Genomic DNA, 14,976 nt, shown 5'->3' on the forward strand with positions numbered 1-14,976 from the left:
TGTGCCTTTTGTTAAGTAAATCAGGTGATAAATGAGGTGAAAAGGAGACTGGGGTTGGTCTTTAAGGTATACGTTGTTTGGCATGTTTGGCAAACATTTTAAACTACACGAAAACCTACAGCCTTACTTTCTTGAACAAAGGTAGTAGCACACTTCCATGACAAAAAAAATTCACATGTATACTCTAATGCAATGTTTTTGAGAGACTGATGTATAAGGTTCATGTGTGGGGAGACCCACTAGTCTGGCTTCTGACACTTGTGGCTCATCTAGCCCTAGCTTATGACCACAGTACCATACTTTAACCTTCCACCTCTATACATATTCAAAGCCCTTTGGTTGTGGTTGGTCTAGACTTGTGTTCTCGTCTCTGGAATTAGATGTGTGTGAATGATCAGTAACCCTAGTGTGGTCCCTTATGTGCTGACCTGAATAGCAACATGAAATACAAGCTAGTTGATGCTGAGCTACAAGTGTGGCTCAGATGGTAGAGCATGGCACCTCCTCAATTGGAGGTGTATCTGTGGATGTATTTCAAGGCCTACCTTCAAACTCAGTGCCTCTTTGCTTGACATCATGGGAAAATCAAAGGAAATCAGCCAAGACCTCAGAAAAAAAATGGTAGACCTCCACAAGTTTGGTTCATCCTTGGGAGCAATTTCAAAACACCTGAAGGTACCATGTTCATCTGTACAAACAATAGTACGTAAGTATAAACACCATGGGACCACGCAGCCATCATACCGCTCAGGAAGGAGACGCGTTCTGTCTCCTAGAGATGAACGTACTTTGGTGCGAAAAGTGCAAATCAATCCCAGAACAACAGCAAAGGACCTTGTGATGATGCTGGAGGAAACAGGTACAAAAGTATCTATATCCACAGTAAAACGAGTCCTATATCGACATAACCTGAAAGGCCGCTTAGCAAGGAAGAAGCCACTGCTCCAAAACCGCCATAAAAAAGCCAGACTACGGTTTGCACATGGGGACAAAGATCGTACTTTTTGGAGAAATGTCCTCTGGTCTGATGAAACAAAAATAGAACTGTTTGGCCATAATGACCATCGTTATGTTTGGATGAAAAAGGGGGTGGCTTGCAAGCCGAAGAACACCATCCCAACTGTGAAGCACAGGGGTGGCAGCATCATGCTGTTGGGGTGCTTTGCTGCAGGAGGGACTGGTGCACTTCACAAAATAGATGGCATCATGAGGAAGGAAAATTATGTGGATATATTGAAGCAACATCTCAAGACATCAGTCAGGAAGTTAAAGCTTGGTCGCAAATGGGTCTTCCAAATGGACAATGACCCCAAGCATACTTCCAAAGTTGTGGCAAAATGGCTTAAGGACAACAAAGTCAAGGTATTGGAGTGGCCATCACAAAGCCCTGACCTCAATCCTATAGAACATTTGTGGGCAGAACTGAAAAAGTGTGTGCGAGCAAGGAGGCCTACAAACCTGACTCAGTTACACCAGCTCTGTCAGGAGGAATGGGCCAAAATTCACCCAACTTATTGTGGGAAGCTTGTGGAAGGCTACCCGAAATGTTTGACCCAAGTTAGGCAATTTAAAAGCAATGCTACCAAATACTAATTGAGTGTATGTAAACTTCTGACCTACTGGGAATGTGATGAAATAAATAAAAGCTGAAATAAATCATTCTCTCTACTATTATTCTGACATTTCACATTCTTAAAATAAAGTTGTGATCCTAACTGACCTAAGACAGGATTAAATGTCAGGAATTGTGAAAAACTGAGTTTAAATGTATTTGGCTAAGGTGTATGTAAACTTTGGACTTCAACTGTATATGATGTAGCCTACTGTAGGTAATATGTGGTGTTCAATGCAGGCCTACATTGCATTACTTTTAAAAATGTTTTTACATTATGAAGGGCTTGACATTAATTCATGATTTTTTAATTGGTCTATAACACCCTGGGCCAAATAGATTGCTGTCAATTGTATTGTATGATGCAAGAAACCACTTTACAAAATACAATTAATTATTATAACTATAGAGAATTAGACAATGTAGTCTACCCCTCTGCCTATTGGCTTATTTGAATATTCAAGCCTGTCTAAAAATACAACACTGCCCCTTTAATTAAATCATAAGCTTTTTACCTGACTGGTTTTTCAAAGGCAGCTTGAAATGTAGCCTATGCGTTTTGTGCTGTTGTAGGAAGCAGGAACTCCCATTGCTGACCTATACTTATCTATAACTGGGCTAATAACTCGCTAACTAGCTAAGAATATCAAATCTTGCACAGCCTCAATCTTGCAAATTTAATTTGTTTTGTTGCATTGAAAAGGGGCTGATATAATATTGATTCGATCACAGGATAGTATAAACTAATGGGGCGACCTCAGTGAAGTTCCATCTCTTGCGTCTCTGCGCTGCATGGCATTTCTTCTGCGTGGCTGTCCTGGAGGAGGGGCGCAGCTTAGAGGGGACATTGCTGGTAGGCCTACCAATCACAGATTCTTGAGATTTTCGTTGTTACTCTGCAATACCATGAACCCATGTGTTGTCCCTATTTCTTCATTCATATCTCAATGTGTAGCCAAAGACTAGGGAGCAGAAAGTGCTTTTTGAACCAGGATATGTGACTGGCCATTGGAAAGCAGATCACAGAACAGAAACACATTGGAGTGCTCAAGTAAATTTTATTCATTTTAGATGAAAAAACAATAACGGTACAATATTATGACTATTGATTGGTAAAACATGTGGCAAAATTAATAATTTAAAAGAAGTCTTCTGTTTCCTTGATCATCTATACACAGTCTTTATGCAGTCAAGGCTTTTCTGAACCAAATATCCTCTTTCTTTCTTTGTTTCTGCTGTATGAAATGTCAGTTCTCTCTGTTGGGGAAGACATTTACGGCCGCGTTCAGGAGGACTCAGTGTTCAACGGACACGGTGCTGTTCTGAATGACCAGATGAAGAATGTGGTGAATATGGTGGCCCAGAGGGCGATTGTGTACGGTGTGCTGCATGAGTTTTGCGATTACAAATGGTCATCCCATATTGATCAGGCGCCAACCCACACACCAAATGGGAACAAACATACCTCAAAAGACTGTTGAAGCACTGTGCACTCCGTTCTGGGTAATTCAGTACAAACCTTCACACAATGTAGCAAAACGTTTAATAAACTGAACACACTATGACTCTTCCTGACTGGTTGAAATGTCCATATTTGAAAGGGCTTCATCCAATGGAAGAGAGGGGGAGTCCTCCTTGGCCAATAGATTGTTCTTGCGTAGATGACAGGCCTGCTGGTAGGGTGGGCGAATGGGGGGCTGGGTGGGGGGCGTGTACTGGTATTCCTTACTGGCATCCAACTATGAAGAAAAATAAAATTAAAGTTTAATGAGCACAGCACAAAAGTTTCATATGAAGTAAGGCTGCCCCCACCAATTTTTTTGGGGGGTTGACCGAAAGTCGTCTGTTCTTTCGATTAATTGATTGCTCAAAATTTTTAAACTTGTATTTTTACATACATACATACAGTGGGGGAAAAAAGTATTTAGTCAGCCACCAATTGTGCAAGTTCTCCCACTTAAAAAGATGAGAGAGGCCTGTAATTTTCATCATAGGTACACGTCAACTATGACAGACAAATGGAGGGAAAAAAATCCTGAAAATCACATTGTAGGATGTTTAATGAATGTATTTGCAAATTATGGTGGAATATAAGTATTTGGTCAATAACAAAAGTTTCTCAATACTTTGTTATATACACCCTTTGTTGGCAATGACACAGGTCAAACTTTTTCTGTAAGTCTTCACAAGGTTTTCACACACTGTTGCTGGTATTTTGGCCCATTCCTCCATGCAGATCTCCTCTAGAGCAGTGATGTTTTGGGGCTGTCACTGGGCAACACGGACTTTCAACTCCCTCCAAAGATTTTCTATGGGGTTGAGATCTGGAGACAGGCTAGGCCACTCCAGGACCTTGAAATGCTTCTTACGAAGCCACTCCTTCGTTGCCCGGGAGGTGTGTTTGGGATCATTGTCATGCTGAAAGACCCAGCCACGTTTCATCTTCAATGCCCTTGCTGATGGAAGGAGGTTTTCACTCAAAATCTCATGATACATGGCCCCATTCATTCTTTCCTTTACACAAATCAGTCGTCCTGGTCCCTTTGCAGAAAAACAGCCCCAAAGCATGATGTTTCCACCCCCATGCTTCACAGTAGGTATGGTGTTCTTTGGATGCAACTCAGCATTCTTTGTCCTCCAAACACGACGAGTTGAGTTTTTACTAAAAAGTTATATTTTGGTTTCATCTGACCATATGACATTCTCCCAATCCTCTTCTGGATCATCCAAATGCACTCCAGCAAACGGGCCTGGACATGTACTGGCTTAAGCAGGGGGGCACGTCTGGCACTGCAGGATTTGAGTCCCTGGCGGCGTAGTGTGTTACTGATGGTAGGCTATGTTACTTTGGTCCCAGCTCTCTGCAGGTCATTCACTAGGTCCCCCCGTGTGGTTCTGGGATTTTTGCTCACCGTTCTTGTGATCATTTTGACACCACGGGGTGAGATCTTGCGTGGAGCCCCAGATCGAGAGAGATTATCAGTGGTCTTGTATGTCCTCCATTTCCTAATAATTGCTCCCAAAGTTGATTTCTTCAAACCAAGCTGCTTACCTATTGCAGATTCAGTCTTTCCAGCCTGTTGCAGGTCTACAATTTTGTTTCTGGTGTCCTTTGACAGCTCTTTGGTCTTGGCCATAGTGGAGTTTGGAGTGTGACTGTTTGAGGTTGTGGACAGGTGTCTTTTATACTGATAACCAGTTCAAACAGGTGCCATTAATACAGGTAACGAGTGGAGGACAGAGGAGCCTCTTAAAGAAGAAGTTACAGGTCTGTGAGAGCCAGAAATCTTGCTTGTTTGTAGGTGACCAAATACTTATTTTCCACAATAATTTGCAAATAAATTCATAAAAAAATCCATCAATGTGATTTTCTGGATTTTCTTTTCTCATTTTGTCTGTCATAGTTGATGTGTACCTATGATGAAAATTACAGGCCTCTCTCATCTTTAAGTGGGAGAACTTGCACAATTGGTGGCTGACTAAATACTTTTTTCTCCCACTGTACATACAGTGAGGGAAAAAAGTATTTGATCCCCTGCTGATTTTGTATGTTTGCCCACTGACAAAGACATGATCAGTCTATAATTTTAATGGTATGTTTATTTGAACAGTGAGAGACAGAATAACAACAAAAAAATCCAGAAAAACGCATGTCAAAAATGTTATAAATTGATTTACATTTTAATGAGGGAAATAAGTATTTGACCCCTCTGCAAAACATGACTTAGTACTTGGTGGCAAAACCCTTGTTGGCAATCACAGAGGTCAGATGTTTCTTGTGTGCACACCTGGTGGCCAACTACATCTCAGGAGGGATTTTGTCCCACTCCTCTTTGCAGATCTTCTCCAAGTCATTAAGGTTTCGAGGCTGATGTTTGGCAACTCCAACCTTCAGCTCCCTCCATAGATTTTCTATGGGATTAAGGTCTGGAGACTGGCTAGGCCACTCCAGGACCTTAATGTGCTTCTTCTTGAGCCACTCCTTTGTTGCTTTGTCCGTGTGTTTTGGGTCATTATCATGCTGGAATACCCATCCACGACCCATTTTCAATGCCCTGGCTGAGGGAAGGAGGTTCTCACCCAAGATTTGACAGTACATGGCCCCGTCCATCGTCCCTTTGATGCGGTGAAGTTGTCCTGTCCCCTTAGCAGAAAAACACCCTCAAAGCATAATGTTTCCACCTCCATGTTTGACGGTGGGGATGGTGTTCTTGGGGTCATAGGCAGCATTCCTCCTCCTCCAAACACGGCAAGTTGAGTTGATGTCAGATGAGACCAAAATGGAGCTCTTTGGCCACAACACTTTCACCCAGTTCTCCTCTGAATCATTCAGATGTTCATTGGCAAACTTCAGACGGCCCTGTATATATGCCTTCTTGAGCAGGGGGACCTTGCAGGCGCTGAAGGATTTCAGTCCTTCACGGCATAGTGTGTTACCAATTGTTTTCTTGGTGACTATGGTCGCAGCTGCCTTGAGATCATTGACAAGATCCTCCCGTGTAGTTCTGGGTTGATTCCTCACCGTTCTCATGATCATTGCAACTCCACGAGGTGAGATCTTGCATGGAGCCCCAGGCCGAGGGAGATTGACAGTTCTTTTGTGTTTCTTCCATTTGCTAATAATCGCACCAACTGTTGTCACCTTCTCACCAAGCTGCTTGGCGATGGTCTTGTAGCCCATTCCAGCCTTGTGTAGGTCTACAATCTTGTCCCTGACATCCTTGGAGAGCTCTTTGGTCTTGGCCATGGTGGAGAGTTTGGAATCTGATTGATTGATTGCTTCTGTGGACAGGTGTCTTTTATACAGGTAACAAGCTGAGATTAGGAGCACTCCCTTTAAGAGTGTGCTCCTAATCTCAGCTCATTACCTGAATAAAAGACACCTGGGAGCCAGAAATCTTTCTGATTGAGAGGGGGTCAAATACTTATTTCCCTCATTAAAATGCAAATCAATTTATAACATTTTTGACATGCGTTTTTCTGGATTTTGTTGTTGTTATTCTGTCTCTCACTGTTCAAATAAACCTACCGTTAAAATTATAGACTGATCATTTCTTTGTCAGTGGGCAAACGTACAAAATCAGCAGGGGATCAAATACTTTTTTCCCCCTCACTGTGCATACATACGGTCAAAAGTTTTAGAACACCTACTCATTCAAGGGTTTCTTTATTTTTACAATTTTCTACATTGTAGAATAATAGTGAAGACATCAGAACTATGAAATAACACATATGGAATCATTTAGTAACCAAAAAAAGAGATAAAAACCTTAACCTAACCCAACTATTCTCCTCCAGCTCCTGCTGACTTTCGCAGATTCTGCCATTCCTCTCCTGAAGTTGTTGGTAATAGGCTACACGAGGAGTCGGCAACCTTTCTCATGAGGAATGCTAATTTATCTTACAATTTCTACCGCTCTGCGTGGCAGTTATGGTTTTCATATGCACATTTTCATGAAAGTTTAATTTAATTTATAATAACGTCTTCATATCTCAAAATCATTGTCATTTGGTTAATCAAAATTCTATTCAAATGAAAATGATAAAAATCTAAAACTTTATTGCCAACTATGTAAAAATAGCCTACATAAAGCCAACAAATAAAAACATTGCAGCCTGCAGGTAGAAAATATCCTGATAAAAATAAATACCTTAAAAATCACATTGGCTACAATTGGCCTGTCTGCAACGAACTTGAAACATTGTATCAACTATTAACTTGGGTCCTGCCCGAAAAGATTCTTGGCCCTCTAGTTATCTAGTTTCTTGCGCCATTGAGCTTGGGACAAGAGCTTGGGCAAGGGATAAGAAGCAGTGCTTGACTTAGACAGGAAGTCACCGGAGCCGAGTACCGGCACCTCAAATGTTCTACTGCTTGAGCTCTTGTTCCTCTAATAGAATTTTAGCTCAAAAGTATTGTGGAGCTCCTGCACCTAAATTTAAACTGTACCAGCACCCAAAATGAGTACCGGAACCTATTTCAGTCCAAGTCAAGCATTGATAAGAAGCCTATTTTATGACGTTTCCACTGGATCAGAGCATTACATTTTTCCCATTCACGCTGAGTGGAAAGAGTTTTTCAAATACATTGAGTAACTAGTCATTCTCAGTGGATGTAAAAACAGACTTTGTTTGCTTGCTGTTTGAGGTGAAGAAAACATTACTTTGAGAAGCTCCACAGGTCATTAGTGGTGGTGCTTTAAGCCAATCAGAAATACTTGTGTGCAGGCCAGGTAGCCTATAGGCCTACTTCTATGCGTGCACGTCCTTACTCAACATTGACAGGAGAGCTCCAAACAAAAGACAATGATTAAATTGACAGAACTCATAAATGGAATTAAATAAACCAAAATAAGTGTAGCATAGATTGTGCACTCAGCAAACAATGTGTCCACTCCAACAATGAGAACAGAAAGACAGGAATAATATTGAAAGCATTAAAATAAATGACCGTAACCAAAGTAACAAACATTGTAGATTAGAAATGATAGGAGTTAATGGTAAATGTACTACTGGTGATATATATAATGGGGAATTGATATACACTAACAAATCAAACAACTCACAATTAAGTTATGAAACAATGAATGTGCACAAATTGGCGGGAGAGCGGGCATTCTGGAGAGAGAAGTGCATTGTGCATCTGGGTGCATGGTCAATCCGACGTCTGCATTGACCATGCAGCATTTACGGTAATATGGCCTGGTAATATGGCCTGAGCAGAAGCCAGGGCATTCATACTGTTGGGTTCTAGCTTGAAATATACTTATTCATGTTACCATACTAGAACTTCTTGATTACTGTACATGTATAATGAATGTATATGTTGGGGTCAATGGTGGGTGGATAAGAACTGGGTGTATGGAAAGTTACTGAGTGAGAAGGGGGGGCAGGAAGTTTACATTCTGTCAAACATGTTATTGTTAAATCTCATGGATCCTATGGAGGGAGGCAAAGGGTAACAGTCTGGTTTCAGTCACTGATAAGGTAGGACAGCTGAGGATTAGGGAGGAGTGAGGAATTCGGCCCGAGGTCAGGTCAGATGAAGTGAGAAGAAACAGTCCTGTTACACACATATATTACATGCCCATGGAGGTTCTAGCAGGAGGCGGGGCCACGACTACACCAGTGAGAGGTACCAATTAAGTTCCTGACTAGCAACAGAGATGTATTGGCTATCTAGATGTGCAAGGAGTTGACTCCTCCTAGAAGGAGGGTATAAATATATGTGCTTGTGTAAACATGTCTTTGCAGCTGTTTGACCCAGTGGGTGAATAAACTTGGTTTGAGCTTTTACAAGTTGTCTGTGAGTTCTTACGATTTGTCATCATGGGGTATTGTGTGTAGATTGATATTTATTGAAACAATTTTAGAATAACGCTGTAACGTAACAAAATGTGGGGAAAGTAAAGGGGTCTAAATATTTTCTGAATGCACTGTATATACACAGTACCAGTCAAAGGTTTGGACACACCTACTCATTCCAGGGATTATCTCAACCAGCTTCATGAGGTAGTCACCTGGAATGCATTTCAATTAACAGGTGTGCCTTGTTAAAAGTTCATTTTTGGCATTTCTTTCCTTCTAAATGCGTTTGAGCCAATCAGTTGTGTTGTGACAAGGTAGGGGTAGTATACAGAAGATAGACATATTTGGTAAAAGACCAAGTCCATATTATGGCAAGAACAGATCAAATAAGCAAAGAGAAACGACAGTCCATCATTACCTTAAGACATGGTCAGTCAATCCAGAACATTTCCAGAACTTTTAAAGTTTCTTCAAGTGCAGTCGCAAAAACCATCAAGCACTATGATGAAACTGACTCTCATGAGGACCGCCACAGGAAAGGAAAACCATGAGTTACCTCTGCTGCAGAGGATAAGGTCATTAGAGTTAACTGCACCTCAGATTGCAGCCCAAATAAATGCTTCACAGAGTTCAAGTAACAGACACATCTCATCATCAACTGTTCAGAGGAGACTGTGTGAATCAGGCCTTCATGATCAAATTGCTGCAAAGAAACCACTACTAAAGGACACCAATAAGAAGAAGAGACTTGCTTGGGCCCAGAAACATGAGCAATGTACATTAGACTGGTGGAAATCTGTCCGTTGGTCTGATAAATCCAAATTTGAGATTTTTGGTTCCAACCGCCATGTCTTTGTGAGACACAGAGTAGGTGAACGGATTTCCGCAAGTGTGGTTCCCACCATAAAGCATGGAGGAGGTGGTGTGATGGAGTGGGGGTGCTTTGCTGGTGACACTGTCTGATTTATTTAGAATTCAAGGCACACTTAACCAGCATGGCTACCACAGCATTCTGCAGCGATACGCCATCTCATCTCGCTTGCCCTTAGTGGGACTATCATTTGTTTTTCAACAGGACAATGACCCAAAATACACCTACAGGCTGTGTAAGGGCTATTTGACCAAGAAGGAGAGTGATGGAGTGCTGCATCAGATGACCTGGCCTCCACAATCACCCGACGACAACCCAATTGAGATGGTTTGAGATGAGTTGGAACGCAGAGTGAAGGAAAAGCAGCCAACAAGTGCTCAGCATGTGGGAACTCTTTCAAGACTGTTGGAAAAGTATTCCTCAAGATGCTGGTTGAGAGAATGCCAAGAGTGTGCAAAGCTGTCATCAAGGCAAAGGGTGGCTACTTTGAAGAATCTAAAAAATATTTTGATTTGTTTAACACTTTTTTGGCTACTATATGATCCATATGTGTTATTTCATCATGTTGATGTCTTCACTATTATTCTACAATGTAGAAAATAGTAAAAATAAAGAAAAGCCCTTGAATGAGTAGGTGTGTCCAAACTTTTGACTGGTCCTGTATACGTGTGTTTGTGTGTTACTGCTCGACTAAAACAATCTCGGTCAACCAACAGCCCAACGACCAAACAATGGAACTGTCAACTAATTGAGGTCAGCCCTAATATGAAGCATCTTATCTATAGAGTAACAGCTTCGAGACTACTAAAGAAAAGCATTGGTCTACAATACATGTATCAGTAGAGACGTGTCTGAATATCAGTACCTGGAGAGGGTAGGTCCGGTCCGAGTCAAAGGCACTCAGGACCCCACAGGCCAGGAAAGGAACTATGATTCTGTTTGGTCCCTCTAGCTGGTTAAAATCTACATCTGAAACAGTCAGAAACCAACTTGAGTACCAGTGTATAACATGACAGTATTATATGGAGTTGAAACATGAGGAACATGAGAAGCATTACTGTGTTGTATTGTGTTGTTACCATATGAGTGATCCAGCAGAGGATTGGACATGTTGGGCACATATCCTTCTGGAGGAGAGTAATTCTGACACATCACAAATGCCTCTGTAGAAGTGAGAGAGACAAAAAAATATAAGTCTCAAGCAGCCCCTCACCAACTTAATCCTTTAACCCTTCTGTCAAAACCAGGCATTTGAATGGAAACCATCTATGATCTGGTGTGTGACCATTGTGTCAGCTGTGGTCTCCAGCTCACCTATGCTGGAGTTCCTGCTGCTCCGGGGCTTGGCACAGGTCACACCACTGAAGAAGATCTTAAGCTGGGAGTACAGGAGGGTCACATCCTTCCCCCGGAATATCTACACAGGAACCAAAGCATAAGATAACTTTCACATGACATAGGCTACTTAGCTAATTTCCCTCCACAATTAAAAAAACGAAGTGCAGAACTTGTTAGAAGTGCAGAACTTGTTACATCAACACACGCGTACATTTTAATATTGTTGACATTATTCATTTTGTATTGTAGATATGTAGTGGTGTAATAATGTTATATTATGTACTATTGTATCATTTGTTTTATGTGTGATGTAAGTGCCTTAATGTGTTTGGATCCCAGGAAGAGTGAACTATTGGGGATCCCTAATGAATACAAACAAATCAAATCAAATCTTATGTCACAAACACGTGTTTAGCAGATGTTATAGCGGGTATAGCGAAATGCTTGTAGAAGGTCTTGCCACATCACTAGAAGTGGGAAGATATCGACCCTGGGTGGGCTCGAACCACCAACCTTTAGATTAACAGTCTAACACGCTAACCAATTGCGCCACACGTCCTCATCCAACATACAGCCTACCTTTGCAACAAACGTTCCTCCAGGTTTCAGGACGTGTGTTGTAATGTTTAGGGCCTGAGAGGGGATATTTATAAACATATTATAAAGGATAAACAACAAAAGATAGCTGATCAGCCATGTGGGATTCAACTCAATATTACACAGTGTTGCAGTGTGATACTTACAGCCAATAGGAGCTGAGCCTGGATATACTCATCCACATCATGGAGTCCCGTCACTATGTAGACAAGCCATAAAATGACCAATGAGGAAGAGCCATAAGCATATAGTGCAATGACAAAACAACAAACCCCACAGTGGCAACTAAGAGAAGAGTATGCAACTAAATGCAAGAGGACACAAACAAAACTGAAACCAGAGGGAAGAGAACACTCTCACACTCACCGTCTGGGGCGCCATCACACACTACCAGGTCTGCAGGCTGTCCTTCAAAATGCCTGATTATCTCCTGGGCAGTGGAGATCTAAAAGCAACAGATATTTTACCCACCAGCTTTGTTGAATTAGTTTGAGAATCTGATCCAAATCTGTCATACAATGGCTACATTCCAAACCAAACACTTATTATCCCCTTTCCTCTGCCCTTGATGACTTGCACTTCCTTCTCTGAAAGGTTTGGAATCAGGCCAATACTGCAACTAATTCAGTGTTCCAGAATAGTGTCTCGATAAGTCCTTGTGGGACAGGAAAGACATGTCCCTGTTACCTTGGTGATGTCCCCCTGGATCTGTGTCACCCCAGGGAGAGGAGCCATGGCCTGCAGGTCCACTGCCACTATCTTTACCTCCTCACTCTTCTCCTCCTTTCCTCTGTCAAACCATCAGATAAATATACAGCATTAGTGTTATGTACACTATTCATTAACACCCCATACTAATAGATGCCAACTATGCTACCAGGAGAAGGAAAGAGATTGAAACAAACCTGAGTTTACGGCTTAGGACCTGGCTCCAGCTGCCTGGGGCAGCACAGAGGTCCACTGCCCTCTTTACACCTGGGAGGGAGAAATGGATGTCAATGTCATATACAGGTAACATCAGAAATGGATGATCAAACTCATCTCCCCATTCCTTTGGCATAATGTTATATTTTACAACCACCATACCCAATAACATAAGTCATTGATGTCTGATGTTGACCTAGGGTAATAAAACCATGGCCAGAAAAGTTAACCCAAGAGGCCTTCTTGCCTTTGAACAGGCCAAACTCCTCGTCCAGCTGCAGTAGTTTGAAGGCGCTCCTGGCCCTCCAGCCCTCCTCCTTGGCAAGACGGTAGTAGATATCCCGTTTGTCTTTGGAGGAGCGGCCCATCTTCACATACACTCAGAACACCTAAACAAAACAGATTTCAGTCACATTTGGTTAATTAGGCCAGAGCCGTTTAGAAGTCAGTAACATAAGATTAGGCCAGAGCCCTTCATTGCAACATGAGTCCTATTCCTTTCAGGTGAAGTTGACTTAGCTAGCCGTTAGCTTAGCTAGTTAGCTAAAAGTCTAGCAATCCAAAGCTAAAAGTCTATTTATGGAACCATTTGCTTTCAATGCTTAGCTTCCTGACTAGTTAGCAAACCGAAAACTTGCTAGATGTGTTCGAATTCACTTTCAGACTAACACATACAGAAATTCAGAACTATCATGAAGGGAAATATGTTTATTGCATGTATACTCACACTTTTATTTCCTCGCTGTGCTCACGTAAATGTTGACGCTGTGAGGACCCAACATATTTGCCTTATTAACGCCTGTACAAAAATCTAAACTTTAATCTTCAATCGATGGTCAAAGTAGCTACTTTTTCCTAATCACACCGTCCAAGACTGAGCTATAGAGGAAGTAAAATGAACTAAAAAATACTGTAACTTGCTATGTGTTCGATTTTTGCTTATGCCAACACGAGAAAAGTAAGCAAAATGTCTGCACAAAAGAAAGTAATGGATTTTATTTTCTTCTTCTTCTTCTGTGGGTTTTATGGCGGACTACAACCCAAAAAGGTGTATTGCCGCCACGAACTGGACGGGTTGAAAAACCAAAACAAGGTAAAAAAGAAAATCCATATGTGATAGGGAAACTAACTTAATCCACCTAAATAAAAATAGTACATTGACAAAAACAAAACAAAATAAAACTCCCACTTCTTCCTTCTTTCAAATCTTAATATCTCCCTTCTCAGGCTCTAGGGCCTGAGAGGGTGGTACGACTTGTGACAATATTCCATGTAACTCTTCCACTGAGAAATATTTCAGTCCCAGGAACCGCTCCACCGCATCCACGATGATATCTATCTTCCTGGACCTTCTCTCCACCTTGGCAGTGTCATTAATCACCATAGCTATAAAGGCCACAAAGTCCAACTTCTTAACCTTTAAAGTGCCAGAGTCCTGCTGGTGAAAGGCAACCCCTGCAGTGTGCAGTGAAGGCATATCCACCATCATGGACTCTTCAGGACCAACATTCAAACCCTCAACCCTTTTGACAGCTGCTGCATATGAAATGCTCTGGACAGCCCTGACTTTGGCCACCTCATTCTCTTTCACCCTTGTCGGGAAATCAAAATATTTTTATTTATTTTTATTTCACCTTTATTTAAACAGGTAAGCCAGTTGAGAACAAGTTCTCATTTACAAAATGAGACCTGGTGAACTGGCCAAGATAAAGCAAAGCAGTGCGATAAAAACAACAACAACACAGTTACATATGGGATAAACAAAACGCACAGTCAAAAACACAATAGAAAATATATGAGGAAAAAAATAATTTGATCCCCTGCTGATTTTGTACGTTTGCCCACTGACAAAGACATGATCAGTCTATAATTTTAATGGTAGGTTTATTTGAACAGTGAGAGACAGAATAACAACAACAAAAATCCAGAAAAACGCATGTCAAAAATGTTATAAATTGATTTACATTTTAATGAGGGAAATAAGTATTTGACCACTCTGCAAAACATGACTTAGTACTTAGTGGCAAAACCCTTGTTGGCAATCACAGAGGTCAGATGTTTCTTGTAGTTGGCCACAAGGTTGGCACACATCTCAGGAGGGATGTTGTTCCACTCCTCTTTGCAGATCTTCTCCAAGTCATTAAGGTTTCGAGGCTGACGTTTGGCAACTCGAACCTTCAGCTCCCTCCACAGATTTTCTATGGGATTAAGGTCTGGAGACTGGCTAGGCCACTCCAGGACCTTAATGTGCTTCTTCTTGAGCCACTCCTTTGTTGCCTTGGCCGTGTGTTTTGGGTCATTGTCATGCTGGAATACCCATCCACTA

General features: G+C 41.6%; 1 protein-coding gene across 2 annotated transcripts; it reads right to left on the minus strand.

The window, feature by feature from the left end:
* Window positions 1–2,651: 2,651 nt before the first annotated feature.
* ftsj1 (FtsJ RNA 2'-O-methyltransferase 1) lies at window positions 2,652–14,040 on the minus strand. Of its 2 annotated transcripts, none has more exons than XM_084160701.1 (11): window positions 13,378–14,040; window positions 12,898–13,039; window positions 12,632–12,701; window positions 12,414–12,516; window positions 12,093–12,171; window positions 11,873–11,925; window positions 11,709–11,762; window positions 11,106–11,208; window positions 10,871–10,954; window positions 10,657–10,760; window positions 2,652–3,351 (listed from the first exon to the last, which is right to left on the minus strand). In XM_084160701.1, exons 2-11 carry the CDS (start codon window positions 13,016–13,018, stop codon window positions 3,172–3,174), a joined length of 951 nt encoding a protein of 316 aa, XP_084016827.1. In that variant the 5' UTR covers window positions 13,019–13,039; window positions 13,378–14,040; the 3' UTR covers window positions 2,652–3,171. The 2 variants fall into 2 exon arrangements, with proteins under 2 accessions (XP_084016827.1, XP_084016828.1); XM_084160702.1 differs by lacking the exon at window positions 13,378–14,040 and adding an exon at window positions 13,278–13,323 and having other exon boundaries at window positions 2,658–3,351.
* Window positions 14,041–14,976: the final 936 nt, after the last annotated feature.

The sequence above is a fragment of the Coregonus lavaretus genome (assembly GCF_964263955.1).
Source record: "Coregonus lavaretus genome assembly, chromosome: 4".
NCBI lineage: Eukaryota > Metazoa > Chordata > Actinopteri > Salmoniformes > Salmonidae > Coregonus > Coregonus lavaretus.